Below are 27,388 nucleotides of genomic sequence, written 5' to 3' on the forward strand. Positions count from 1 at the left end.
CATGCTGCACAGGAGTCACTGAAATAAGTAAAGAAAGAAACAACTGACAGAAGTATTTCATCCATCCATCCATTAGCCAACCCGCTATATTCCTAACACAGGGTCACGGGGGTCTGCTGGAGCCAATCCCAGCCAACACAGGGCACAAGGCAGGAACCAATCCCGGGCAGGGCGCCAACCCACTGCAGGACACACACACCCACACACACACACACTAGGACCAAGTTAGAATCACCAATCCACCTAACCTGCGTGTCTTTGGACTGTGGGAGGAAACCCACGCAGACACGGGGAGAACATGCAGACTCCACACAGGGAGGACCTGGGAGGCGAACCCGGGTCTTCTAACTGCGAGGCAGCAGCACTACCCACTGCGCCACCATGCCGCCCTATTTTCAACTATAACTCTGTTATTTCTTGATCGATTTTTACACGCTATATATATGTGAGTTTGGCCGTTCCCGTTTTCCCGGGAATTACAGCAGTCCCAGGAATGAAAAATGTCCAGGAATCCAGGAGCCCGGGAATGGATTCCCTAGTCAACAATTGCCATGGGGTGTACTGACTTTTTCACATGACTGTAAATGCGTATGGGCAGACAGTAATAGAAAAATAACGTCACAGACACACCTATCACACGTTCAATATACTGCACATTAGTGATTAAGGCTGGGAACTTCAATCCCTGAAGCTGTGGGGTTCAAATCCCACTACTGACACCTGTGTGACTCTCAGCAAGTCACTTCACCTGCCTGTGCTCCAATTTGGAAAACAAAATGAATGTCACCAATCTTATCTCTCAAAGTGGCCTTGGATAAAGCCAGTGGCAGACAAGCAAATGGAAACGGAAAATCCAACAAGTAAGACAACGTCCAACAGCCTGGGTGAGGAGGCTGAACACGAGTGGCTTTACCCAACTAGACGTTCGTCTGGAACTGGACCTGGACGTGCAGCCACTGGCCCTGTGGGTTGAAGGTGAACTTACTGAAGGTCTCTAGAGGACCACTATTGAACCGGAGATGAGCAGTCTTAGACGTAAGCCAGACCACATGTGTGGTGTTCGGATTAAGGCTTGGGACTTCAAGCCCTGAGGTTGTGAGTTGAAATCCCGCTACTGACACAAGTCAAGTCACCTGCCTGCGCTTCATCCATCCATCCTCTTCCGCTTATCTGAAGTTGGGTCGCGGGGGCAGCAGCTTGAGCAGAGATGCCCAGACTTCCCTCTCCCCAGCCACTTCTTCTAGCTCTTCCGGGAGAATCCCAAGGCGTTCCCAGGCCAGCCGGGAGACATAGTCCCTCCAGCGTGTCCTGGGTCTTCCCCAGGGCCTCATCCTGGTTAGACGTGCCCGGAACACCTCACCAGGGAGGCGTCCAGGAGGCATCCTGATCAGATGCCCGAGCCACCTCATCTGACTCCTCTCGATGCGGAGGAGCAGCGGCTCTACTCTGAGCTTCTCACCCTATCTTTAAGGGAGAGCCCAGACACCCTGCGGAGGAAACTCATTTCAGCCGCTTGTATTCGCGATCTCGACCTGCGCTTCAATTGCAAATAAAAACAAACACATGTAACCAATCGTAGATGTTGTAAATCAGCTGAATAATAACACCAAACACACACACGTATGCACACTCACTGACACGTGCGCCAAGTACATCAACATATGTAACACTCCTAAGCAGCTTCAGGAAGCCCACCCATCTCTTTCTGTACAAAATGCTCTCCCCTCTTCAGCTTGGACAGGTCCTGCTGCATGTCTGGGATGACTCGAGTAGTGCCATCCTCAGGGCAGCACAATGCCAGGGTGCAACTCAATCCCTCATATGAAGACTCTGGCCATTAGAATAGAAAGGACATTGCGGCTCGGAGATCAGCTCACCGAGATCTGGTGAAACCGATGAGCAAAGCCGTCGATAAGTGGAGACGACCAGAGTGGCACTTTTAGGAAGAGACATTTCAAAAACCGCACCACGTACTCGAGAGCCAGCAGCCTGCTGCACGGACCAAGACACATAAACGAGTTACTGTACAGTCATGAAAAAGTTTGGGACCCCCTCTCAGCCTGCATAATAATTGACTCTCCTTTCAACAATAAAGATAACAGTGGTCTGTCTTTCATTTCCTAGGAGTACTGCGGTGTTTTCCGAACAAAGATTTTTAGTGACGCAGTATTTAGTTGTATGAAATGAAATCAAATGTGAAAAACTGGCTGTGCACAAATGTGGGTCCCCTTGTCATTGTGCTGATTTGAATGCCTGTCACTGCTCAATGCTGATTACTTGGTTGATGAGCTCATTAAGCCTTGAACTTCATAGACAGGTGTGTCCATCATGAGATATAAAGATATTTAAGGTGGTCAATTACAAGTTGTGCTTCCTTCCCTTTGACTCTCCTCTGAAGAGTGACAGCATGGGATCCTCAAAGCAACTCTCCAAAGATCTGAAAACAAAGATTGTTGAGTCTCCTGGTTTAGGTGAAGGCTACAAAAAGCCATCTCAGAGGTTTAAACTGTCAGTCTCAACTGTAAGGAATGGAATCAGGAAATAGAAGGCCACAGGCACAGTTGCTGTTAAACCAGCAGGTCTGGCAGGCCAAGAAAAATACAGGAGCGGCATATGAGCAGGATTGTGAGAATGGTGACAGACAACCCACAGATCACCTCCAAGAACATCTGGCTGCAGATGGTGTATCTGGACATCATTCTACAATTCAAACATCTGTATGGCAGGGTGATGAGAAAGAAGCCCTTTCTGCACTCACGCCACAAACAGAGTTACTTGTTGTATGCCAATGCTCATTTAGACAAGCCAGATTAATTTGGGAACAAAGTGCTTTGGACTGATGAGACACAAATGGAGTTATTTGGTCAGAACAAAAAGCGCTTTGCATGGCGGAAGAAGAACACCGCATTCCAAGAAAAACACCTGCTACCTCCTGTCAAATTTGGTGGAGGTTCCATCATGCTGTGTGGCTGTGTGGCCAGTTCAGGGACTGGGGCCCTTGTTAAAGTCGAGGGTCAGATGAATTCAACCCAATATCAATAGTACTAGGGTGTTGTCCCGTGTTAGCCATTATGAATGTAGAGAAAAGCCAAGCAAAATGACACCTTTTATTGGCTAACTAAAAAGATTACAATATGCAAGCTTTCGAGGCAACTCAGGCCCCTTCTACAGGCGAGATTTCAGCAGTGACATGAAGTTTATTGGATTAACAGAAAATATGTAATATGCATCATAACAAAATTAGACAGGTGCATAAACGTGGGCCCCCCAACAGAGATATGACATCAATACTTAGCTGAGCCTCCTTTTGTCCTCTCGACGCTGTCCTCTTATAACCTCTGATGTAATCAAATTGTAATCTTTTTAGTTAGCCAATAAAAGGTCATTTTGCTTGGCTTTTCTCCACACCCAATATCAACCAATTCTTCAGGATAATGTTCAAGCATCAGTCACAAAGTTGAAGTTACGCAGGGGTTGGATATTCCAACAAGACAATGATCCAAAACACAGTTGGAAATCTACAAAGGCGTTCATGCAGAGGGAGAAGTACAATGTTCTGGAATGGCCGTCACAGTCCCCTGACTTGAATATCAGCGAAAATCTATGGGATGATTTGCAGCAGGCTGTCCATCACATTGAAGTGAACTGGAGAGATTTTGTATGAAGAATGGTCAACAAGACCTCCATCCAGAATCAGACACTCATCAGAGGTTATAGGAGGACAGCGTCTAGAGGCTCAAAGGAGCAAAAGGAGGCTCAACTAAGTATTGATGTCATATCTCTGTTGCGGTGCCCTCATTTATGCACCTGTCTAATTTTGTTATGATGCATATTGCATATTTTCTGTTAATCCAATAAACTTCATGTCACTGCTGAAATCCTACTGTGTCCATAAGGCATGTCATGTATTAAAAGGAAGTTCAGCCAATGAGAAACAAAAATCTAAAGAATTAAGAGGGGCTCCCAAACTTTTTCATATGTAATTGCCAAACTTGATAATCATTTTTTGTTATTCTACGCATACTGTATTACAAATTGGTTCTCTTTTTTGTATTGTATAAGTGAGTCAGTAACTCTGGTATACTGTACATGCAGGGGTGTCATTTAATTACTTAATTAAGAACTAAGAGGGGGTCCCAAATTTTGTCACATGACTGTATCTCAGGCCACCATCCACGTCACCTTTTGCTTTTCAGATTTTGGGTCTCACCACCCACTCCTCCCCAAAAAAAAAAATAAAAAAAAAATAGGTGCTTCAGTCACACGGGATGACAGATGCCCCCCCGCCTCTCCCGCCCACCCTCAGTCCTGCTGTAGCGTTGCTTATCCAGACCCGCTCGGTCAGAGTGGCAAGAAAGAGACAGAGGCACATCCACACAGCCTTACCTGGTACAGTAAAAAGGGTAACCTTTATTCTCTTTTCATTTATAATATTAGTTATGTAGTTTAGCCATTAGTTTGGGCAAGATCAGCATCAGCCACCATGCATTTTTAACTAATTAAATACTACTCAGGTTTGCTATTGTTCACGTATACAGTTTGTCTCTGTTGTGGAAGAAAAACGAAAATTAGCAACAGAGGTAAAAAGGGAAATAAAGGAAACAAAAGAAAAGCACAATGAGTCTCAGCTTGGGCCGGCGTAACCGGCGTGTTGTGCCAGTGGAGCGGAGTGAGTGGCACAACACGGCACGGCACCGCCTGGCCCCGGCCCGGCTCCAAACGTACACACTTGACACGCGTGCGAAACCTCAGTGCGACGACACAACTGCAGGAAGCAGAAAGCATCCAGATGAGGCAAACAAAAATCTTTTGCTTTTTAGTTGTGTAAACTTTTCATATCCCCAGGAAGACTTTTTTTTTTTTGTTTTGTTTTTTTTAACAAAAAGCATAGATTTATTTGTTTACTGTGGCTTCTTTCATTTTATTTTACCATTTCTTTTCATTTTTTTTTTTTTTTTTTTTGGAAAATACCTTCCAGTGTGCTCTGTTTCAAGTACATCATTAATCATCAATGAGAAGAAAAGACAACAACAAAAAAAATGAAACGAGTTGTGCGACCATTTGAGGAATTGCAAAGAAAAGCAAACTTCACCAGCAAAAAACAAAAAAACGTGACGCTCACATCCCCCACATTGTCACGAGGTGCCACTCTCGGGTTTTTTTTGGCTGTCTGGAGGAGACGGGGCAGCACGTGACAAGCTCCACGCCACAACGGAGGCAGGGTCGCACGCTAGGGTCTCAATCGGTTTACTGACCTCTGTCTTGCCTGCTTCCTTGGACATTTTCAAGCAAATAAGAGTCCATGTGGGCATGGCTTTGAAACAGGATGCCGTTTTATGCAACCTGGGATGTGGCTTACCGTAAAGAACCCCCCCCCCCCAATATTTTCACCTAAGAAACACCCCCCCCCAAACCCCCTATGGCTATTGTTTCCTTTTCAAATACAGGGGATCTCCCTGAACCCAGCAGCCAGAGAGAGCGGACATGCATGTGATGCATTCCCTCATTCTGTTTTTCGCGAAAACTCCTAAATGGTCATGCAACACATTTCATTCCTTTTCTCTTGCAAGCTTTCATTTCCTTCCTTTTCTAACAAACAATGGAACAGCAAACACAAGTATTTCCAGCATTCGCAAAAAAAAAAAAAAAAAAAGAAATAAAATCAAAATAGAAAAGAAAGGCTTCGTTATAATCATGCTACCCAGTTCACGACAGAAGTGTCAAGGCAGTGTACCCATTCCAGCAACTCGTATACACAGAGTGAACAGCTCAAAAATCATAATATTAATAACAGACAACAACATAACCCTTTTTTTGACTTTAAATCAGGCAGTTTCCTGGCTCCTCTAACCAGCCCACCTTCCTAGGACCTCTTGGCAGGTCGGTTGTGCTACTTCATTTGCTCCTGTAATAATTTGGTGTAATTTTAATATGCTAGTGGCAGAAGTGAAAAGGCACATGGCGTAGAAAAACTGCACCAACAAAAAAAAAAAAACAAACCAATATATATATATATATCTTAATCAAAGGGTGTGAGTGTGTGTACAGTATATGTGAGTGTGTGTGTGTGTTATTGGGAGTCATCAAGAGCAGCAAAATCACTCCATTGCGATGTTCGAGGGCGACATCAGAAAGGTACTAAGGTATGTGCTGGTAGCGTAATGCTCTTATTGTCTTGGAGATGGATAAGTCCCACAGGCAGGAATCCAGGCCCAGATGACTTAGCCGTAAACGTGGTCATTTGCTGAACTTATTGCACGTTTCGAGACGGCCCGCCGGTCTGCACATTGCTGCTGTTTTATGTATGCAGGGGGTGTACTGTACTTGTGTTGAGGGACGAAGGTCTGGGACATTGATACTGCATTGTTTTCCCCTTCAAGTTCAATGCTTTTAAAAATAAAAAGTAACAATCGTGACAATGGCATCAGCTGGAAGCCATTCTATTTCGTTAAAGTTTTTATTCTGTATTTACAAAAAAGCATGCCAATAAAATAAACTGATATATTACATTATTTATAATATTCTCTTAAAAAGTTCAACCATAACGTTTCAGCATTTTTGTGCCACTTACTACATAGCCAATACTGTACATATATATATCTATTTATTTATTACTTATAATACACAATATTTTAGCTGTAAGTGGGGACACTAATAGGGCAGCAGTGAGTTCTCATTCAGCTGTTATTTGGCAGAGATCAAAAGATCCATTTTAAAAATAACCAGTGACGCCACATAGCAAGTGGAGCAGCGTTACATCTTATAACATCAGCAGGCAGGCAGGTAGGCCGATATCAGTGGTAAACACAGACAATAACACAAAAGGAAAAAAAAAGCGAGGCGACGTGTCAGTGTGTTTTCTGGATGCGGTACTTTAGGACTTGGTGTTACTTTATATAACTGAGTCAGTGTCAAGCATGTTCATCTGTTTTTTTTTGTGCAGGTTTTTGAACGCAAGGCTTCCGAAACTCGTGGTCAGTATGAGCAAAAATAATGCACTCGCTTTGACAAGTTTAAAGAACAAATGGCTGACATTTACGTATGAGAGAATTGCTTTCCCATTGTTGTGAAAGACAAAAAAAAAAGGACAATTCAACAGATACAGACTGCCTGCTCAGAAAATTAACAAAGACAATCTGCTACGTCCAATCACTTCACCACTTAGAGGGAGAATGCCGGTTGCCTTGAAGATGTTACCTGTTCTGCATTTTCACCTTTTCTCTTACCAGACATGGCAGTTCAGAATAGTACACGTAGTACAACAACAAATATGTTAATCTATAAAAAGAGAAATGATGGTTTTCACTAAGGTTTGGAAATGAGAAATTCATCAAAGCATCAGGAGACAAGTCAATGAAAATATTACAATTAAATAAATAATTTGTTGACATGGTACAGATGTCGAGGTTTTGACTTCCCCACATACGGATTTCTTCGATATTGGCAGCTTGTGTTACAACTAAAAAAATAAAAAACAAAATCAGCGTTCTCTGCATTCACTCTTTCAAAAAAAAAAAAAGTGTGTAGGCTGCAGTCTTAAGATTTGTTAATAAATATTGCAAGATACAAATGATCATTGTTTTTAATAAGCCCTATTTTTTGGTTTACAGTGTTTAATTATTTTTTTGTTGTTTTATTTCCAGATCACAAACCATTCTTGCATTTCACTTTGATCCCCTTTCAGAAAATCCAGAGCAGCAAATTGGTATTGAGTTCATTGTTCCTTTAATGTGCAACAATGGCTGCATACTCAAAGGTCAGAACATCAGCTATTCAGTGCACACCAACGTTCTCCATTTCAAATTTCTAGTGAGGCTGAATGAAAAGATTGGTCAGTTGTGTTCTATTTGTGAAGGGCATGGTATATTACGTTGTTCCCCTAATGTCGTGTACGGTTTAATTCCCAGCGGACAGCCTCAAACATATGGCCCAGTCACTGATGTGAACCGATTATTAGTGTCTTGTGGACTATGATTCATCATGCATGATTCCTGATCACAGCATGCCATCATGCAAGTCATTTCTATGCATTGAACGAGCACAATTATTTATTTATTTTTTTTTCTCTTTTTTCTTTTTTTCTTTTTTTTTTGGAAATCGGCCTGAGCAAGTCCCCTTCAGCCCGAGTCAAAACCCTGATATATCCCCATTATCCCAATCAATGTGAAAGCCCATGTAGAAAAACCTTTTTTTTTTGTTTTGTTTTGTTTTTTTTTTTTTTATGCAGATATAACAAAGAAAACATGAGTTGAATTAAGTGACATGGGCTAAATGTTAAATGGTTTTTTTGCCGCTCAAAAAATGTAAAGATGCAAGTATAATCTGCATGAACAAACAAACCCTTTTTTTCTTCTTGTTCTGCATATTGTTCCATGTTTCACTCTGTTTCATTTTGTTTTCTCAATTACTAAAGAAAGTGAGAAAATAAAATCCTTCGGACCACTTTGGAAAGGTACGGCATTTCCCCAGCAGCCTTTGGGTTCATCCACATGCGTGTTTGCTGATGTGGCACATCCACCCACCCTCGTGTTGTTCCATCCGTCTGCAATGGAGGGCTTTTCCCAGAGAAGTTCCCAGACAGGCGGCATGGGTTCCTTTTCCATTTCTTTTTTGTTTTGTCACACACAAAGCTGATTATGTTTGGTTTAAATCAATTTAAGTGTCTTCATAGCTGTAGAAACTGGGTTGCTGTTCTGCAATTAATACATTTGTGAAGTCTGTAAACAATATATATTCTTTACTTGCAAAATGAAATAATCTGTTTTTTTGTATACTCTAACACTTAGATTCCCTGACATCTTTTTGGTTTTTGCCTTTTTCTTTTTTGCCTTTCCCTTCATTGTCATATTGTTTTTCCTTGTCGGGTTTTGTGACACTGTCATAAGAAGGGAGGGATGCTGTTGAGGGGGTGCCCTCTTTCCTCTCTTGGTTGGCACCTCCGTTTTCTAGTTTGGTACCCTGCCCTTTTTTGCACACAAATCCCCTTTTCGCTAAATGTCGCCTGTAAGCACGCTGGATGAAGATTGCAGAAACCTCCTCTTGTTTGCGTCTTAGAGTGGTCGTGATGGGTTCGTAGGACACTTTGGATGGGTTGGAGGCAACAAAGCGTTCCTCCATCTGCTGACGCAGGATGTCTAACTCCCCACTGTCCCCCAACACACGCTTGGTAAATGCAAACAAGATGTCCAAGCAGTGGATGCGATCCCCACTGACCATGGGCAAGTCCATGGCAATAAGTTCAATGGTGTTTGGTTTGGGGACACGCAGCGGGTGCTCCAGGGCATCGGCGAAGTTGGACAGTTTGGCGTATTCGATGAATTGAGTGGCATCCGGGTCAAACTTCTCCCAGATCTCATAAAAGGTCTCAAAGTCATCCTCACTGAGCGGCTCCGCACTCTCTTCGGTTGCTACACTGAAATTCTCCAAGATGATGGCAATGTACATGTTAACCACAATCAGAAAGGAGATAATGATGTAGCTGACAAAGAAAAAGATTCCTACTGAAGGGTTGCCGCAGTCACCCTTGACCTGGCTGCCGGGGTGCTCTTTATCCAGGCTGCAGTCGGGTGGTCGATTTAGGATGGGTAGCAACAGGCCATCCCAGCCAGCTGAAGTGGTGATCTGAAAGAGGCAGATCATACTGTTGCCAAACGTTTCAAAGTTAAACATGTCATCAATTCCAGCTTCTTTTTTCACGTAGGCAAAGTTAGACATTCCAAATATAGAAAAGATAAACATGACCAAGAAGAGCAAAAGACCAATGTTGAACAAGGCAGGTAAGGACATCATGAGAGCAAACAATAAGGTTCGGATCCCCTTGGCTCCTTTGATGAGACGAAGGATGCGGCCAATGCGAGCCAGTCGGATTACTCGAAACAGCGTTGGAGACACAAAGTACTTCTCGATAAGGTCCGCCAGGAACATTCCTGAAGAGAGAAGGACAAACCATTTCATTATTCTCTCAAAACCTGCTCTAGGAGTTACAGTATGCTTAGGAAGTCTAAACGTACCCAGAGATTATGGCAGCCTTACTCAGAGGATCACAGACAAAAAATCTCAATTGCATGAACAGCCATTTAACGGCCATCTGGCTGTGGCTAAATCTGGGGAGACCATTCGACACTAGGATGAACAGAGGGGATTCACGTTTCTTGTGTCTTCTTTAAACAAAGTTCTTTTCTGGGCTCATTGTAATTTGTACATATCACCACTCCGCTCAGACTGAGTATGTCTTTAACAGTTACAAACGTCTTACTTTATGTTAGCATTATGGGCTACTCTGGTAGGGAGACTGTACAAGAATACACATTCCCAGTTTTAAGCAGCTGGATCCTTTTCATTTCTTTTTGAACAATATTATGCTGATAATGTGCAAGATACTTTTTATACAGGGGGTCCTCAGGTTACGACGTCTCGAGTTTGCAACGCTGACTCCCATAAAAACTTAAAAAAATTGAGACGTTGAGTGTTGTGGCCTACGCTGTCGTACTTACCGACTATGTGGGTGAACTAGTTTGGTTGCGTGCGGAGGAAGAATACGCAGTAACGTGGCGTATGAGTGAGGGAGTTGGCGAACTGGTTTGGTTGCGCGTGGTGTTCTGTTTGGGTTGCTTTGTTTGGCGACTTTTTGGCCCTTATCAGGGCTCCTAAACGAAAGTCAGAGTCTTCAGATGGTAGTGCTTTGAAGAAGAGGAAAGTCATCACGATGGAAGTGAAATTAGACATCGTAAAGAGATCGGAAGGAATAAAGGTAAGGAATTTTTTTTACACTTATTTTTTGTCATTTTTTCTGTTACTACAGTACAGTATATTTATGTCCTTTTCCCTTTTCTGTGGCTTAGTTCTGTTTTTATGTTCTAGATTATGATTTTGCAAATGTGTTAGGATAGGTAAGTGACTTAGGCTAGGGTGTGTTTCGACGTACACCAAAATTTGGTTTACATCACTGTTTTAGGAACAGAACTGTGTCGTACTTTATATACTGGGAGTTCCTCGGGTTACGACGTCTCGATTTTACAATGCTCACTCCCATAAAAACTTAAAAAAATGGAGACTTGAGTGTTTCGGCTTGCGGCATTAGCGTCGTATTTACAGACTACGTGAGTGAACTAGTTTGGTTGCGCGCGGAAGAAGAATACGCAGTAAGGTGGCGTATGAGTGAGGGATTTGGCGAACTGGTTTGGTTGCGCGCGGAGGAAGTGTTCTGTTTGTGTTGCTTTGTTGTGTTGAGACTTTTCCGCCTTTATCAGGGCTCCTAAACGAAAGTCAGAGTCTTCAGATGGTAGTGCATCGAAGAAGAGGAACGCCATCACGATGGAAGTGAAATTAGACATTGTAAAGAGATCAGAAGGAATAAAGGTAAGGAATTTTTTTTACACTCATACTACAGTACAGTATATTTATGTCCTTTTCCTTTTTTTGTGGCTTAGTTCTGTTTTTATGTTCTAGATTATGATTTTGCAAATGTGTTAGGATAGGTAAGTGACTTAGGCTAGGGTGGGTTTCAACTTAAACCAAAATTCGGGTTACATGACTGTCGTAGGAACGGAACTGTGTCGTAACCCGAGGACTCCCTGTATTATGTTAGGGATGGGTTAATAATAGCCCAAAAAATTCAACAATAAATAGTGTAACACAACTACAAGAATGTGACAAATGCTTGTTTAAGCAAAACATGTCAAGGAGGTGCCCCTCTAGATTTTGGGAAAAAGCGTTAACCATTTTGCCAAGGTGTTTTCACCATTTAAAACAGATTTTGAAATATCATCGAAAACCTATGCAGTTATCCCTGCAATTCTCCATTAAAATTGCCCAGACCATGGAACATCTGTTACGTAGTTGTAGTTACATACCCTGATGTTTTTATTACATTTTGAAAGTACAGATACAATGTAACTATGTAAGTACACTTGTTTTTGGATCAGTGATTAATTGTTACATTGTAATTATATTAACTGTGGAATAACAATGACAACTGAGTAATTAACTATAACGTTACTTTGTTTTACACAATAAGTATGGAGTAATAACTCATAGTTACACTGTACTTATACAGGTAATTACATAGTAGTTACAATGTAATTATGGACACTTAATGTAAAGTGTTATCCGTTAGGATTATCAAAACTTCATAAAGCTTAATTATGACTATTGCTGTTTCAGGTAGTTTATACCAGGAGTCTCCAATTCTGGTCCTGGAGGACCACCGTGGCTGCAGGTTTTCATTCTAACCCTTTTCTTACTGAGTGACCTGTTTTTGCTGCTAATTAACTTCTTTTGAATTCATTTTATTTGACCTGCTCTTGAAGACTCAGACCCCTTAATTGTTTCTTTTTTCTTAATTAGCAGCCAAACAATAATGAGATATAAAATGAGCCAAACAACTGGTGTCCATCATACAATATCTGAAAATAAAGAAAGGTGAAGATCTCAAGAATGTTGTTCTGCTCAGGTCCACAACACATTTGAATGATGCTCTTAGAAAAGAGAAAATCAACAATTTCAGAAATGTCTGTTAATGCACGACGAGAGCAGCAACAAGCCACGGAATTAAAGAACGGGTTTAATTAACAACAAGAATCGGCACCTCATTAAGAAGCTGGTTGGAGTTTGAGGCCCTGACTTAGTTGGTCTTCTGTTGGCTCACTCACTTCACATTTCATTTCTGTTTGGGTGCCATTTAAGGAAGGAAATGAAGCAAATCAAAGGAATGATGAAGAAAAAAAAAGCAATTCAATTAAAATTGAAAGTTAATTAGCAGCACAAACAGGACACTCATTAAAAAAAGGATTAGAATGGAAACCTGCAGCCACGGTGGTCCTCCAGGACTGGAGTTGGCGACCCCTGGTTTATACTGTATGCTTGACATATTTTATTAATAGTAGACATTTTTAATCCATCTATGCATTTTCTGCTCCTATCTGGGTTTAAGTCGCAGAGGCAGCAGTCTAACCAAATCATCTCATTATATAAAAAGGGTGAGAGGGCAGATCCAAGCAATTAAAGGCCAGTACGCTTAACATGCATCACAGGAAAATGAATGGAAGGAATTATTAGGGATAAGATTGAGCAACACCTGGCAAGGACAGGAGCTATTCTGAACAGTCAGCATGGGGTCAGAAGAGGGAGGTCGTGTTTTATTAACATGCTGGAATTCTATGAGGAAGAAACACAAGGATACGATCAAAGTGGAGCACACGATATTATTGTTCAGGATTTTCAGAAAGCATTTGATAAGGTGCCACATGAGAGGTTGGGCATCAAACTAAAAGAAGTGGGAGTTCAGGGTGATGTTTTTAGATGGGTGCAGAATTGGCTCAGACACAGGAAGCAGAGGGTGATGGTGTGAGGAACCTCATCAGAACTGGCCGATGTTAAGAGTGGTGACCAGCAGGGGGCAGTGCTTGGGCTGCTGGTATTTCTAATATATAGAAATGATTTAGATAGGAATATAAGTAACAAGCTGGTTACGTTTGCAGATGATACCAAGAGAGGTGGATAAGCAGATAATTTGGAATCCGTTATATCATCACAGAAAGACTTGGACTGCATACAGGCTTGGGCAGATTTGTGGCAGATGAAATTTAATGTCAGTAAATGTAAAGAATTACACATAGGAAGTCAAAATGTGAGGTTTGAATACACAATGGGGGGTCGGAAAATCAAGAGTCCACCTTATGAGAAGGATTTAGGAGTCATAGTGGACTCTAAGCTATCGACTACCAGACAGTGTTCAGAAGCCATTAAGAAGGCTAACAGAATGTCAGGTTATATAGCGCCTTGATGTGTGGAGTACAAGTCACAGGAGGGCCTGCTCAAGCTTTATAACACACTGGTGAGGCCTCATCTGGAGTCCTGTGTGCAATTTTGGTCTCCAGGCTACAAAAAGGACATAGCAGCACAAGAGAAGGTCCAGAGAAGAGCAACTAGGCCGAGTCCAGGGCTACAGGGGATGAGTTATGAGGAAAGATTAAAAGAGCTGAGCCTTTACAGTTTAAGCAAAAGAAGATTAAGAGGTGACTTGATTGTAGTGTTTAAAATTATGAAGGGAATTAGTACAGTGGATCGCGACTGTTATTTTAAAATGAGTTCATCAAGAACATGGGGACACAGCTGGAAACTTGTTAAAGGTAAATTTCGCACAAACATTAGGAAGTTTTTCTTTACTCAAAGAACGATAGACACTTGGAATAAGCGACCAAGTAGTGTGGTAGACAGTAAGACGTTGGGGACTTTCAAAACTCAACTTGATGTTTTTTTGGAAGAAATAAGTGGATAGTACTGGCAAGCTTTGTTGGGCTGAATGGCCTGTTCTCGTCTAGAGTGTTCTAATGTTCAAAGATACCCAGGTGTCTCTTTTCCTTGCCACTTCCTCCAGGGCAATACTGAAGTCTGAAGTATTTCCAGGCCAGCCGAGAGAAATAATCTCATCAGCCTGGCCTCTGTTGGTCACAAAGTCTCCTCTTGGTTGGACATGCCCAAAACACGTCCCCAGGGAGGCACCCAAATGCATGAACCATATCAACTGGCTACTTCTGAAGTGAAGAAGCAGAAGCTCAAATTTGAGCTCCTCACAAATGTCTGAGTTTCTCAAAAACTCAATCTGTAAAGCCAAGCCCAGCCACCCTGCAAAGGAAACGCATTTCTGCCACTTGCATCAATGATCTAGTTCTTTGGGTCATTACCTACAGCTCGTGGCCAGAGGAGAGGATAGGAATGTAGAACGACCGGTAAATCGAGTACTTCAAACTTTTGGCTCAGCTCTCTCTTCACCACAACTGACCAGTACAACATGCACGTGGCTGTGTATGCTGCTCTGGTCCACTTGTCTATCTCCCGAGACACTTAAACTCCTCCACTTGAGGCAGCACGTCATTCCCAACCCAGAGAGGGCACTCCACTCTTTTCTGGCTAAATTTTAATTTACTATACTCAATGGAACAACAATCAATAAAGTTGACGCCACATAGCAAGTGGAGCAGCGTTACATCTTATAACATCAGCAGGCAGGATGGTAGGCCGATATCAGTGGTAAACACAGACAATAACACAAAAGGAAAAAAGCGAAGAGACGTGTCAGTGTGTTTGCTGTAAACCATTTCTGGATGACAGCTTTACAGAAGCTCTCTCTCTCTCTCTCTTTTAACAATTATTATACAATTTTTTAATGTTATTAAACATTCATGTAAATATTTAGTCTCTGGCTTGTTACTATTAATTTATGAAGGATTTTTTTAAATTAAATTGAAGAGATTCCCTGCGTGGAGTTTGCATAATCCCCCTCGTGGCTGCGTGGGTTTCCTCCAGGTGCTCCGTTTTCCTCCCACAGTCCAAACAACATGCAGGTCAGGTGCATTGGCGATCCTAAATTGTCCCTAGTGTGTGCTTGGTGTGTGGGTGTGTTTGTGTGTGTATGCCCTGCGGTGGGCTGGCGCCCTGCCCAGGGATTTGTTCCTGCCTTGTGCCCTGTGTTGGCTGGGACTGGCTCCAGCAGATCCCCGCGAGCCTGTGTTAGGATATAGCCGGGACTGACTTGCTGAAATTGAAGCGATACTGCCTTTTGGACAAGCTGCTGACTTGAGAGATGTCACAAGGGGAGAATAAAGGCCGGGTCGCTCTTAGCAGTGTTGGGGGCCCTACGCGGTTCAGAAATGTGCAGGCCCCTTGGGGGTGTCAGGAAGGTGTTCTAATAAAACGTCCGGAAAAGGCCTCAGATGACCAGTAGGCCTACATGTACGCTTGTGTGTATGCAGAGCTGATTTTGTTCTGGATCTGGTAAAGGCCGGTAATATAGGGATATTTCATGATTTTATGGGGATCTCTCTGAATGAATCCGAAACGAATCTCTAAAATTAACGTTTGCTATAGTGCATTTGGCAAAGTTACGATGGCGTGACAATATTATTAGGGAGTTAGGTGAAGATTGCAATTTGGATAATAAATTAGCATTGTTAATAAGACTAAGAGATGCACTGAATTGAATTTCCTGGGACTAGCACAGATGGCTGCAGTGCCAGGGGCATGACAGCCCGACAACAAAAAAAAATAAAAATAAATTGTAAGTCGGGGCCCTACGCGGATGTGTAGTTCGCGTATGCCTAAGAACGTCCCTGATAAAGGTCAGATGGTGGCTACCTTTGTCTATCATCTGAGAATGTAAGAGACTCTCAGGAGCGTGACGTGGGGTATACTAAACATTCACCTGGTAGCACTGCAATGCCTGCCTAAGAAGTCCTGTTACATCTTATTGGAAGAGCAGCTTACCTGAAGTTGGAAGGAGCAAAATTCTGTAACAGTTTGGAAACTGGATAACACATACTTTGTCTGGATGTTGATGGTAACGACACCATAGCAATGTACAGAAGCCATTTAGAAGACTAACAGAATGTTGGCTAATATATTATGCTCAAGCTTTATAAGGCACTGGTGAGACCTTACCTGTAGTACTGCAGACAGTTTTGGTCTCCAAGCTATCAAAAGACATAGCAGCACTACAGAAAATCCAGAGGGTATGACTTATGGGGAAATATTGAAGGAGTTGAACTTTTTCAGTTTAAGAAAAGGAGATTAGGAGGTTACATGATTGAAGTGTTTAAATTTTTGAAAGGAATTAGTCCAGTGGATCCAGGCTATTACCTTCAAGTTAATTCAATAAGAACACGGGGACACAGTTGGAAAGAAAGGGTAAACTTTGCACAAAAGTTAGAAAGCTTTTCTCCACACAGAGAACCATACACACCTGAAATAATTTACCAGGTAGTGTGGTGGATAGTATATCACTTTTAGAGACAGTCAATAGTCAAAGTGATGTTATTTTGGAGAAATTAGGTGTACAGAATTGGTGAACGTTGTTGGGCTGGATGGCCTTTTCTCAACAAAAATGTTCTAATTACAGGGTGTCCCACTCGGGAGTACAATTTTAAAAATGTGAATTACTCGCGAACGCGTGACCGTAAAGGCGAGCTGTAAGAACTGAACATACCTGTATTTAGTGGAAAACAAGTCCACATTACAAAAGGTGCTGAAAATGTCCTCCCCCAACGTCCGCGCACAAGGAAACGCGACGCTCCATATTTGAGAATGTCCTCTGCAACATGTCACTGTCGATGGAAACAATTTCACGCTCGATGTTTGCTTTCAGTTGTTCGATGGTCCTGGGTTTGTTTGCATAAACCTTGCCCTTTAAATGTCCCCATAGAAAAAAATCTGGGGGAGTTAAATCGGGCGATCGAGATGGCCACAAACCTTTCGAGATCACAATGTCTCCAAAAAACGATCGGATCTCTTCCATACTGGTATAGCACGTTGCCCCGTAGCGGCGCCCGCTATAGTGCCCACCTCTTTATGACACAGACTCAATTCTTCATTAAATAAGGAATATTTTGAACCTTGTTGCATGATGATACATGCACGCGTTGCAGAGTAATTCACATTTTTAAAGTTGTACTCCCGAGTGGGACACCCTGTACAACCAAGGTATATACATTTTAATAGGAACACACTTAAAAGGAGCCTCTACCCAGAGTTTCATATTGAGGAAAAAAACAAAAAAATGCAGCGTGAAAAAGTGTGACAAGGAGAGGGACAGTGAAAAAAAAAACTGTGGTAGTGTTGCTACAAGAAAAAGTCAGTGATCACAAAGTAATAAATTAAAGAGCAGTCGCATACTGTTACTAGATTAGAAATAAATATTTAGAATAAGCTTAGCCTAAAACCTAACCTTCACATCCATCCAGCCTCCAATTCTACTAATTTCAATTCAGCCTCAAAGAGGCCAAAGCATATCGAGGCCCAAGAAGTAACCCTGTATAAGGATGGCTGCCTACTGCAAAGCACACTCATACACACAGACATTTCTACATTTGGAAGTAAATCTGCCAGAGAGTTTGCATAAATATTAAATATTTTATGTAGTGGGGCAAGCGGCTGGGGGTGGCACCCAGCCGGGATGCCCGGAAGGACCGGAGGAGGACTTGCGCCTCCTCCAGACCACGAGGGGGCTTTGGGGACCATGGGAATGGAGCTTAGAAGCTCAACCCTAAAGGGGGCCCGTGGTCACTGCCAGGGGGGCGCCTCAATGCCTATGGAGCCCTGGCCCTCAGCACTCCAGGAAGGGCCGGCGGAAGCTTATCGGGAGGCACCTGGCGCACATCCGGGTGGGGATAAAAGGGGCCACCTCCTTCCTGGAGTCGGGAGAGGAGAAGGACAGAGCTTGGTGGAGAGGAGTGGAGGCGGTGAAGAAGGCAGTGTGAGAAAGGTCTGAACTTTGGGGGAGTACTGGGGTTGTGTGTGATTCACTTGTGTATATAGTATTGTAAATAAACGTGTTATGGTGCTTAAAACGATGTCTGCCTGTCTGTGTCTGGGCCAATTTCCACAGTAGGTATGGCACATCTCATCCTTCTTCTTTTTCTTTTGGCTGCTCCCATTAGGGGTCACCACAGCGGATCATCTTCTTTCATATCTTTCTGTCCTCATCATCTTGTTCTGTCACACTCATCACCTGCATGTCCTCTCTCAACACATCCATAAACCTTCTCTTAGGCCTTCCTGTTCTCCTCTTCCCTGGCACCTCTATCCTTAGCATCCTTCTCCCAGTATACCCAGCATCTCTCCTCTGCACATGTCCAAACCAACACAATCTCGCCTCTCTGACTTTGTCTCCCAACCATCCAACTGGAGCTGACCCTCTAATGTCCTCACAGGTGGCACAGTGGTAGTGCTGCTGCTTTACAGTAAGGAGACTGTGGAAGATTGTGGGTTCGCTTCCCGGTTCCTCCCTGTGTGGATAGCACTTTGAGTACTGAGAAAAGCGCTATATAAATGTAATGAATTATTATTAATGTCCTCATTTCAAATCCTGTCCATCCTCATCACACCCAATGCAAATCTTAACATCTTTAACTCTGCCACCTCCAGCTCTGTCTCCTGTGCCACCGTCTCCAGCCCATATAACATAGCTGGTCTCACTACCGTCCTGTAGACTCTTGCTGATACCCGTCTGTCACAAATCACTCCTGACACTCTTCTCCACCCACTCCACCCTGCCTGCACTCTCTTCTTCACTTCTCTTCCACAATCTCCATTACTCTGTACTGTTGATCCCAAGTATTTAAACTCATCCACCTTCACCAGCTCTACTCTGTTCATCCTCACCATTCCACTGACCTCCCTCTCATTCACACACATGTATTCTGTCTTGGTGGTCCTACTGACCTTCATTCCTCTCCTCTCATATCTCCACCTCTCCGGGGTCTCCTCAACCTGCTCCTTACTATGTGCGTAATCATACACTGCCTGGCCAAAAAAAAAGTCGCCACCTGGATTTAACTAAGCAAATAGGTACGAGCCTCCTATTTGATAATTACTGCATGGGCGATTATCTTTCAGCTGGTAACAAGTTATTTAACCCCAACTGGTGCAATGAGTTGCTTCTCATTTCTTAAACAACCATGTCGAAAGACACATCTCGTGGTCGTGGATAAGATGTTAGTCTGTTTGAGAAGGGTCAAATCATTGGCATGCATCAAGCAGAGAAAACATCTAAGGAGATTGCAGAAACTACTAAAATTGGGTTAAGAACTGTCCAACGCATTATTAAAAACTGGAAGGATAGTGGGGACCCATCGTCTTCAAGGAAGAAATGTGGCCGGAAAAAAATCCTGAATGATCGTGATCGGCGATCACTTAAATGTTTGGTGAAATCAAATCGAAGAAAAACAAATCAGGTCTATGTTTAATAGTGAAAGTAAGAGCATTTCCACACGCACAATGCAAAGGGAACTCAAGGGATTGGGACTGAACAGCTGTGTAGCCGTAAGAAAACCACTAATCAGTGAGGCAAACTGGAAAAAAAGGCTTCAATTTGCTAGGGAGCATAAAGATCGGACTCTGGAGCAATGGAAGAAGGTCATGTGGTCTGATGAGTTCAGATTTACCCTGTTCCAGAGTGATGGGCACATCAGGGTAAGAAGAGAGGCAGATGAAGTGATGCACCCATCATGCAAGATCTTGGTGAAAAATCAATACAACACTGGATGGAACTAAATCTTGTGACATTGCAGAAGCTTATCGAAACAATGCCACAGCGAATGCGTGCCGTAATCAAGCTAAAGGCGGTCCAACGAAATATTAGAGTGTGTGACCTTTTTTTTTTTGGTGGCAACTTTTTTTTTGGCCAGGCAGTGTATATTCAACAGCATATACACACCAAAAGTGTCTCTACTCTGTTAGGCCCTTGAGCAAGGCCCTTAACCTGCAATTGCTCCGTCCTGGGTATGACATTAATCTGCATCCAGCCCTGCATGTAGGGCCTCTAACCTGCAGGGAAAAACCTGAGCATTGGTGGCAGAATTGGCACTCCAGCCTCCATAAAACCTCACACTGGTTCCATTCCATCTGAATTAGTGTGGTGCTGAGGTGTCACCCGTTGCATGGCTGCACTCGGGTGCTAATCTGGGATCCTGAGGTGGTCTGTCGTGTGGTGGGTGCAGCAACACGCTGTATATACACTACATTCATTTTCTAATTATCCGCAGAACTATTATGCAAGAAGTGGACTGCACATTTTCTTACAGTCCTGACAGCTAATTTTATAGTCAAAAAACAATCACAGCAATGGCGGCAATGCCAAAGAGAAGTGTTTTACACTGCCTTCTGTTAGTTTAACCATTATGCTTGTTAACTGGAAATGGAATGAGTCACACACAGTAACAGGGAGAACGATGAGTCACTGATGTGGCGGTCAAAAAGTGCATGTTGGAATCCTGATCTAGTGCATTATAAAATGAGAATGTTAATTATGGGGTAATGGAGATTATATGAAGAAGGGCCCCTTGTAATAAAAATGGGTGTATTAGTCTTCTTAATGAATTGCCTAAAGTATAAACTTGAAAATGATAGATAGATAGATAGATAGATAGATAGATAGATAGATAGATAGATAGATAGATAGATAGATAGATAGATAGATAGATAGATAGATAGATAGATAGATAGAGGTAGTAGAAAAAGAATACCTACATACATTAAGAAGAGAAATACAGTTAGGTCCATAAATATTTGGACAGAGACAACTTTTTTCTAATTTTGGTTCTGTACATCACCACAATGAATTTGAAATGAAACAACTCCGATGCAGTTGAAGTGCAGACTTTCAGCTTTAATTCAGTGGGGTGAACAAAACGATTACATAAAAATGTGAGGCAACTAAAGCATTTTATGAACACAATCCCTTCATTTCAGGGGTTCAAAAGTAATTGGACAATTGACTCTTTGGCTATTTCATGGGCAGGTGTGTGCAAGTCCGTTGTTATGTCATTATCAATTAAGAAGATAAAAGGCCTGGAGTTGATTTGAGGTGTGGTCCTTGCATGTGGAAGATTTTGCTGTGAACAGACAACATGCGGTCAAAGGAGCTCTCCATGCAGGTGAAAGAAGCCATCCTTAAGCTGCAAAAACAGAAAAACCCATCCGAGAAATTGCTCCAATATTACGAGTGGCCAAATCTACAGTTTGGTACATCCTGAGAAAGAAAGCAAGCACTGGTGAACTCAGCAACGCAAAAAGACCTGGACGTCCACGGAAGACAACAGTGGTGGATGATCGCAGAATCATTTCCATGGTGAAGAGAAACCCCTTCACAACAGCCAACCAAGTGAACAACACTCTCCAGGGGGTCGGCGTATCGATATCCAAGTCTACCATAAAGAGAAGACTGCATGAAAGTAAATACAGAGGGTGCACTGCAAGATGCAAGCCACTCATAAGCCTCAAGAATAGAAAGGTGAGATTGGACTTTGCTAAAGAACATCTAAAAAAGCCAACACAGTTCTGGAAAAACATTCTTTGGACAGATGAGACCAAGATCAACCTCTACCAGAATGATGGCAAGAAGAAAGTATGGAGAAGGCGTGGAACAGCTCATTATCCAATGTATAGCACATCATCTGTAAAACACGGTGGAGGGAGGCAGTGTGATGGCTGCCAGTGGCACTGGGACACTCGTGTTTATTGATGATGTGACACAGGACAGAAGCAGCCGAATGAATTCTGAGGTGTTCAGAGACATACTGTCTGCTCAAATCCAGCTAAATACAGCAGTCAAACTGATTCATGATACAGATGGACAATGACCCAAAACACACGGCCAAAGCAACCCAGGAGTTTATTAAAGCAAAGAAGTGGAAAATTCTTGACTGGCCAAGTCAGTCACCTGATCTTAACCCAACTGAGCAGGCAGTTCACTTGTTGAAGACTAAACTTCAGACAGAAAGGCCCACAAACAAACAGCAAGTGAAAGCCGCTGCAGTAAAGGCCTGGCAGAGCATTAAAAAGGAGGAAACCCAACATCTGGTGATGTCCAGGAGTTCAAGACTTCAGGCTGTCATTGCCAGCAAAGGGTTTTCAACAAGTATTAGAAATGAACATTTGATTTCCAGTTATTTCATTTGTCCAACTACTTTTGAGCCCCTGAAATGAAGGGATTGTGTTCATAAAATGCTTTAGTTGCCTCACATTTTTATGCAATCGTTTTGTTCACCCACTGAATTAAAGCTGAAAGTCTGCACTTCAACTGCATCGGAGTTGTTTCATTTCAAATTCATTGTGGTAATGTACAGAACTAAAATTAGAAAAAAGGTGTCTCTGTCCAAATATTTATGGACCTAACTGTAAGTGACTGGTTTCAAGTTTGTCCATAGATGAAGACAAGTAAAAAACAAATAAGAACACATAGGAATGAATTTCGTTCGTTAAAACACCTCTGACTTACCTACAATAGATAAGATGACAACCACAACATCAAAAATGTTCCAGCCAATGGTGAAGTAATAATGACGAAGGGCAAACAGTTTCAAGACAAATTCGGTGGTGAAGGCAATAATGAAAATAAAATTGATCCAGTACAAGACTTTTTCCATTTGATCGCTCTGGTCATCTGTTTCCACCATCATTGTCACCATGTTCAAACAGATGAGTATCATGATGGAAATGTCAAAAGCTTGCTGGGTGACAAAGTCAAAAACCACTCCTTGGATTTTGTTCTGTGCAAAGAAAGAAAATAAAAAAATCAGCTTTTGTTTGTGGTTTGTTTTGGCACATCGAAGCAACACATAAAACAAAAAAAGAATGTGATCCATATTGACTCAATAGTAAAAAAAAATATTGTTGCTGACGGGTGAAATGAAGTGTCAAGAGGAAACAATAAAATAAAATACAATACCTGAGTGTTGTCAAGCCTGTAGCAACAAATTATAGTACCTGATTAACTATTAGCTGTGACAAGGTCCGCTAATTAATAATAATAAAAAACAACAATATTAATAATTTATTTTATTTATAGGTGCCTTTCAAAGCACATAAGGATACCTTACAGAGCACATTAATAAAAACAAGCACAACATAAAATTAATAAAATTATATAGTACAACAAAACCAGAAAAAATACAATAATAAAATTGAATTTAAATTTATCAGCAAAAACTATCAGACAGAATAAGTCAACTTAAACAGATGTGTTTTAAGATGAGATTTAAAGGTAGGAAGAGTCGACATTACGAGTTCCAGAGGGCTAATTAATACTATACAATTTATTTTTGTGTAGCCAAAAAATCACACAAGAAGTGCCGCAATGGGCTTTAACAGGCCCTGCCTCTTGACAGCCCCCCAGCCTCGACTCTCTAAGAATATAAGGAAAAACCCTTGTAGGGAAAAAATGGAAGAAATCTTGGGAAAGGCAATTTAAAGAAAGACCCCCGTCCAGGTAGGTTGGGCATGCAGTGGGTGTCAAAAGAAGGGGGGCAATACAATACAATATAAATTAACAATTTATGGTGACAGTTATCACGTTGTAGATCACCTGATTCACAAACAGTTTGCATTCTTAAAAACTGAAGCACCCAACGTGACTATTAATGAATCTCGACATTAATGTTATAGTATACGTTTTGCAGCTTTTTGATGTTTTTGTATACTCTGTTGTTTTACACACTGTTCATTGTTTTCACTTTCTATTGTTAGTCAGTCAGTCAGTGTCCCACCAGCTATATCCTAATACAGGGTCACGGGGGTCTGCTGTTGCCAATCCCAGCCAGCACAGGGTGCAAGGCAGGAACAAATCCCGGGCAGGGCGCCAGCCCACCACAGGGCACACACCCACACACCAAGCACACACTAGGGACAATTTAGAATCGCTAATGCACCTAACCTGCATGTCTTTGGACTGTGGGAGGAATTCCACACAGACACGGGGGTATTTTGATTATTTAGTACTAATTGCATATAGTTTTCATGGTACAATTTGGCCACTCTCTGCACTTGAACTTGGTTATGTTTAGGTATAAGGTCTTGTAAGATTATAGCAAATTCATTCAAATATAATTTTCCATGTCATAAAGAATTACAGATGGACATCTTTTAATGAAAATTACCATCTAAATGACAAATAACCAATATTTTTAACCACACATGCTATTCAATAAACAGAATAAAGCTTTCTCTTATGTTCTGTAAATAATACCAATGATTCAAACACTATATTACTATAAACCAGGGGTCTCCAACCTTCCCTCCACCCCCAGAGCTACTTTTACAAAATGAAAATGGCCGAGAGCTCTTCATATTTTCTAACGTTTCTTCTCATAGCTTATTTCAACCCAAACACACTGAATACGCTTGTGTTGCCTGAACATTTACAAAATGTTGGTGTCCACAACTCACGTTTTGCATAAAAACATCACAAAAAATATTGAGTTCACCTGCAAGTGCATTTTATATGTCTGTATGCATTTTCTAGTGTATCTCACACTATTGAATTAAAACATGAATGCTGTCAAAACAGAACAATGCAATTTCAAATCCACAGATCTGACTTACTCATTTGTCACATGTCACTGGGTCACTTAATTCACAAGTCCAGGCACATGTGTGACGTGTTGTTTAGTTAGTCAGATGACTGGCACTGAGGTGTATGGTGGAGTGGAGCCACTGAGGTTCACTCTGATGGAGTCATTTCAATGTCCGTCTGTCAGTCTTGTTCTGAACTTTGACTTCATGACATTCATGTCAGACTCACAGAGATATGGAGACCCAAACAGAGCAGACATTTTCAGATTCTTCTAGTTATCGGGCTCTGCTAAGCTCCAGAAATGCTGTGGAGACTTTAACTGCACATTATTTTGAAGGTTTACTAATATATAAAATATAAAATCCAATGTCTGTATGTCTGTCTGCTTTTCACAAGAGAACTACTTAACGGATTTAGATCAAGTTTTTTTGTGTATTTGCCTGAACATTCCTGTTGATTTTGCGACTTCTCTCATTTCGCTATGTATCAGAGTAACGATTAATTTGCACGAATCCGAAATCCACACAACGGGCCGAAGGGAGGGGCCTTCTTCACTCGAGGCATGTCCCTTAACTCTGCTTAGCTAGCGAATGAGAGAACAATTGAATTCAGCTTGGTTTGATATTTAAAATAAAGTGTTACTTACAGTAGGTCTTGATGAGTTTGAGTCCGGATATTCTCTTAAGTGTATGCCACATTGAAAAGAGAGATTGCAATTCAGATTGTGGATCGTGATGATTTTTTGGAAAGATTGCCCAACCCTAATATGACTAATCAAGTTTTCAAATTTATGTAGGATTCATTAACCCTTTGGCGAGCTCGCGAGTGACGTGTTGGAGACCCCTGCCATAGACTCTAACCTCAGTTATTAACAGTTTGCTTGATAGAATACACAGCATAGTTCACAATCTTTATTTTGTTTAATTCCTTTGATTTTTATTAAAAGACAGCATCCACATTAAAGCTAACATTTTAAGAAATGTTTGAACTCTAAGGGCACCGTTATGTTCAAGGTACAGTCTAATGTTATTGATTCATTTGTTCAGGAATAGCAGACACTGAGGAGGCAGCAAAAATATTTGAAAAGAACTGTACAGTCTACAGAACTGGGGAAAGACTTAACGTAGTTTAACGTAGAAAAGTACAAAGTGTTACATGTAGGTAAAAGGAACAACAGTTAAAAATACAAAATTAGTGACATTGTCCCAGAGCAATCTCTGAAACGAATTGAAGGGTTAAGGCTAAATCGTCATCTATGCAAGGTGCAGAAGTGATTAGAAAAGGCAGATAAAATTTTATGTTATATTGTAAAAACTGTTGAATATTCCTTGAGGGGACATTATGCTCAGACTGTAGAATGCACTAGTAAGGCTACATCTGAAGACCTGAGTGCAGTGCTGGTCGCCATACTACAACAAATACACAGTAGCATTTAAAGTTGTGCAGAGCAGTGAGCCAATCCCTGGGATTAAAGACAAGTTCTACTGTGACAGCCTTAGAGAATTAAAACCTGCTTAGTCTTTAGCAGAGGTGACTGCGTGGGGGACCTAATCCAGGTCTTTCAAATTGTCAGATCCATCAATAAAGTAGATCACGCTGAATTCTTTTGACTAAATGGTGAATTATCTACTCAAAGATGGGAATCGCTTCTTTACTCAAATAATCTGAAGCAGACTTCTGAGTTATGGAGTTGAGGCAAGAAGCTTGAAGACCTTCAAGAAGTATCTGGATGAGATATTTGGACAGTTTAGCTATTACCTAAAAAAACAAGCTTGACGGACTGAATGGTCTCCTCTTGTGTGTCACATTTCTTATGTTGCTCTTATGATAAACAGAATTTGTCATCCTTAAAGTCTCAACATGAACTTGTCTGCGTATCACAATGTCAAAAGTATACTGCTCAAAAAAATGAAAGGAACACTTTGAAAACACATCAGATCTCAAGGGGAAAAAATCCTGCTGGATATCTAATAATTAATAATTCTTTGCATTTATATAGTGCTTTTCTCACTACTCAAAGCGCTCAGCAATTGCAGGTTAAGGGCCTTGCTCAAGAGTCCCTTTTTGGCATTTTACGGGATTTGAACCAGCAACCTTCCGATTGCCAGTGCAGATACCTAGCTTCAGATCAACCACTCCGCCTACTCTCTACTCCTACTATATCTCTATATACTATATCTCTACTGATATGGACTGGGTAATGTGTTAGGAATGAAAGGATGGCAGCCACATCGTTTGATGGAAATGAAATATTATCAACGAGCAGAGGGCTAAATTCAAAGACACCCCGAAAATAAAAGTGGAAAAATGATGCAGTGGCAGGCAGGCAGGCGAGTCCATTTGGCCAAAATTTCATTGCTGCAACTCCAAATCGTACTCAGTAGTTTGTATGCCCCAGACATGCTTGTATGTATGCCCCACAACTTCGGGGTGGGAGGTACATGCTCCTAATGAGACGACGGATGTTGTCCTGGGGGATCTCCTCCCAGATCTGGACAAGGACATCACTGAGCTCCTGGACAAGCTGAGGCGTCGGATGGACTG

At 41.8% G+C, this 27,388-nt stretch overlaps 1 protein-coding gene across 1 annotated transcript in view; it reads right to left on the reverse strand.

Moving 5' to 3' along the window:
• Positions 1-4,382: 4,382 nt before the first annotated feature.
• LOC114649165 (sodium channel protein type 8 subunit alpha-like) overlaps positions 4,383-27,388 on the reverse strand; it is a 442,931-nt gene continuing 419,925 nt past the window's right edge. The window contains exons 26-27 of the mRNA XM_051925019.1: positions 22,772-23,042; positions 4,383-9,926 (exon numbers count right to left, since the gene is read on the reverse strand). Coding sequence (XP_051780979.1) covers positions 8,776-9,926; positions 22,772-23,042 — 1,422 coding nt within the window. The 3' untranslated portion in view covers positions 4,383-8,775. The remainder of the gene's footprint in view (positions 9,927-22,771; positions 23,043-27,388) is intronic.

The sequence above is a fragment of the Erpetoichthys calabaricus genome, chromosome 3 (genome assembly GCF_900747795.2).
Source record: "Erpetoichthys calabaricus chromosome 3, fErpCal1.3, whole genome shotgun sequence".
Classification (NCBI taxonomy): domain Eukaryota; kingdom Metazoa; phylum Chordata; class Cladistia; order Polypteriformes; family Polypteridae; genus Erpetoichthys; species Erpetoichthys calabaricus.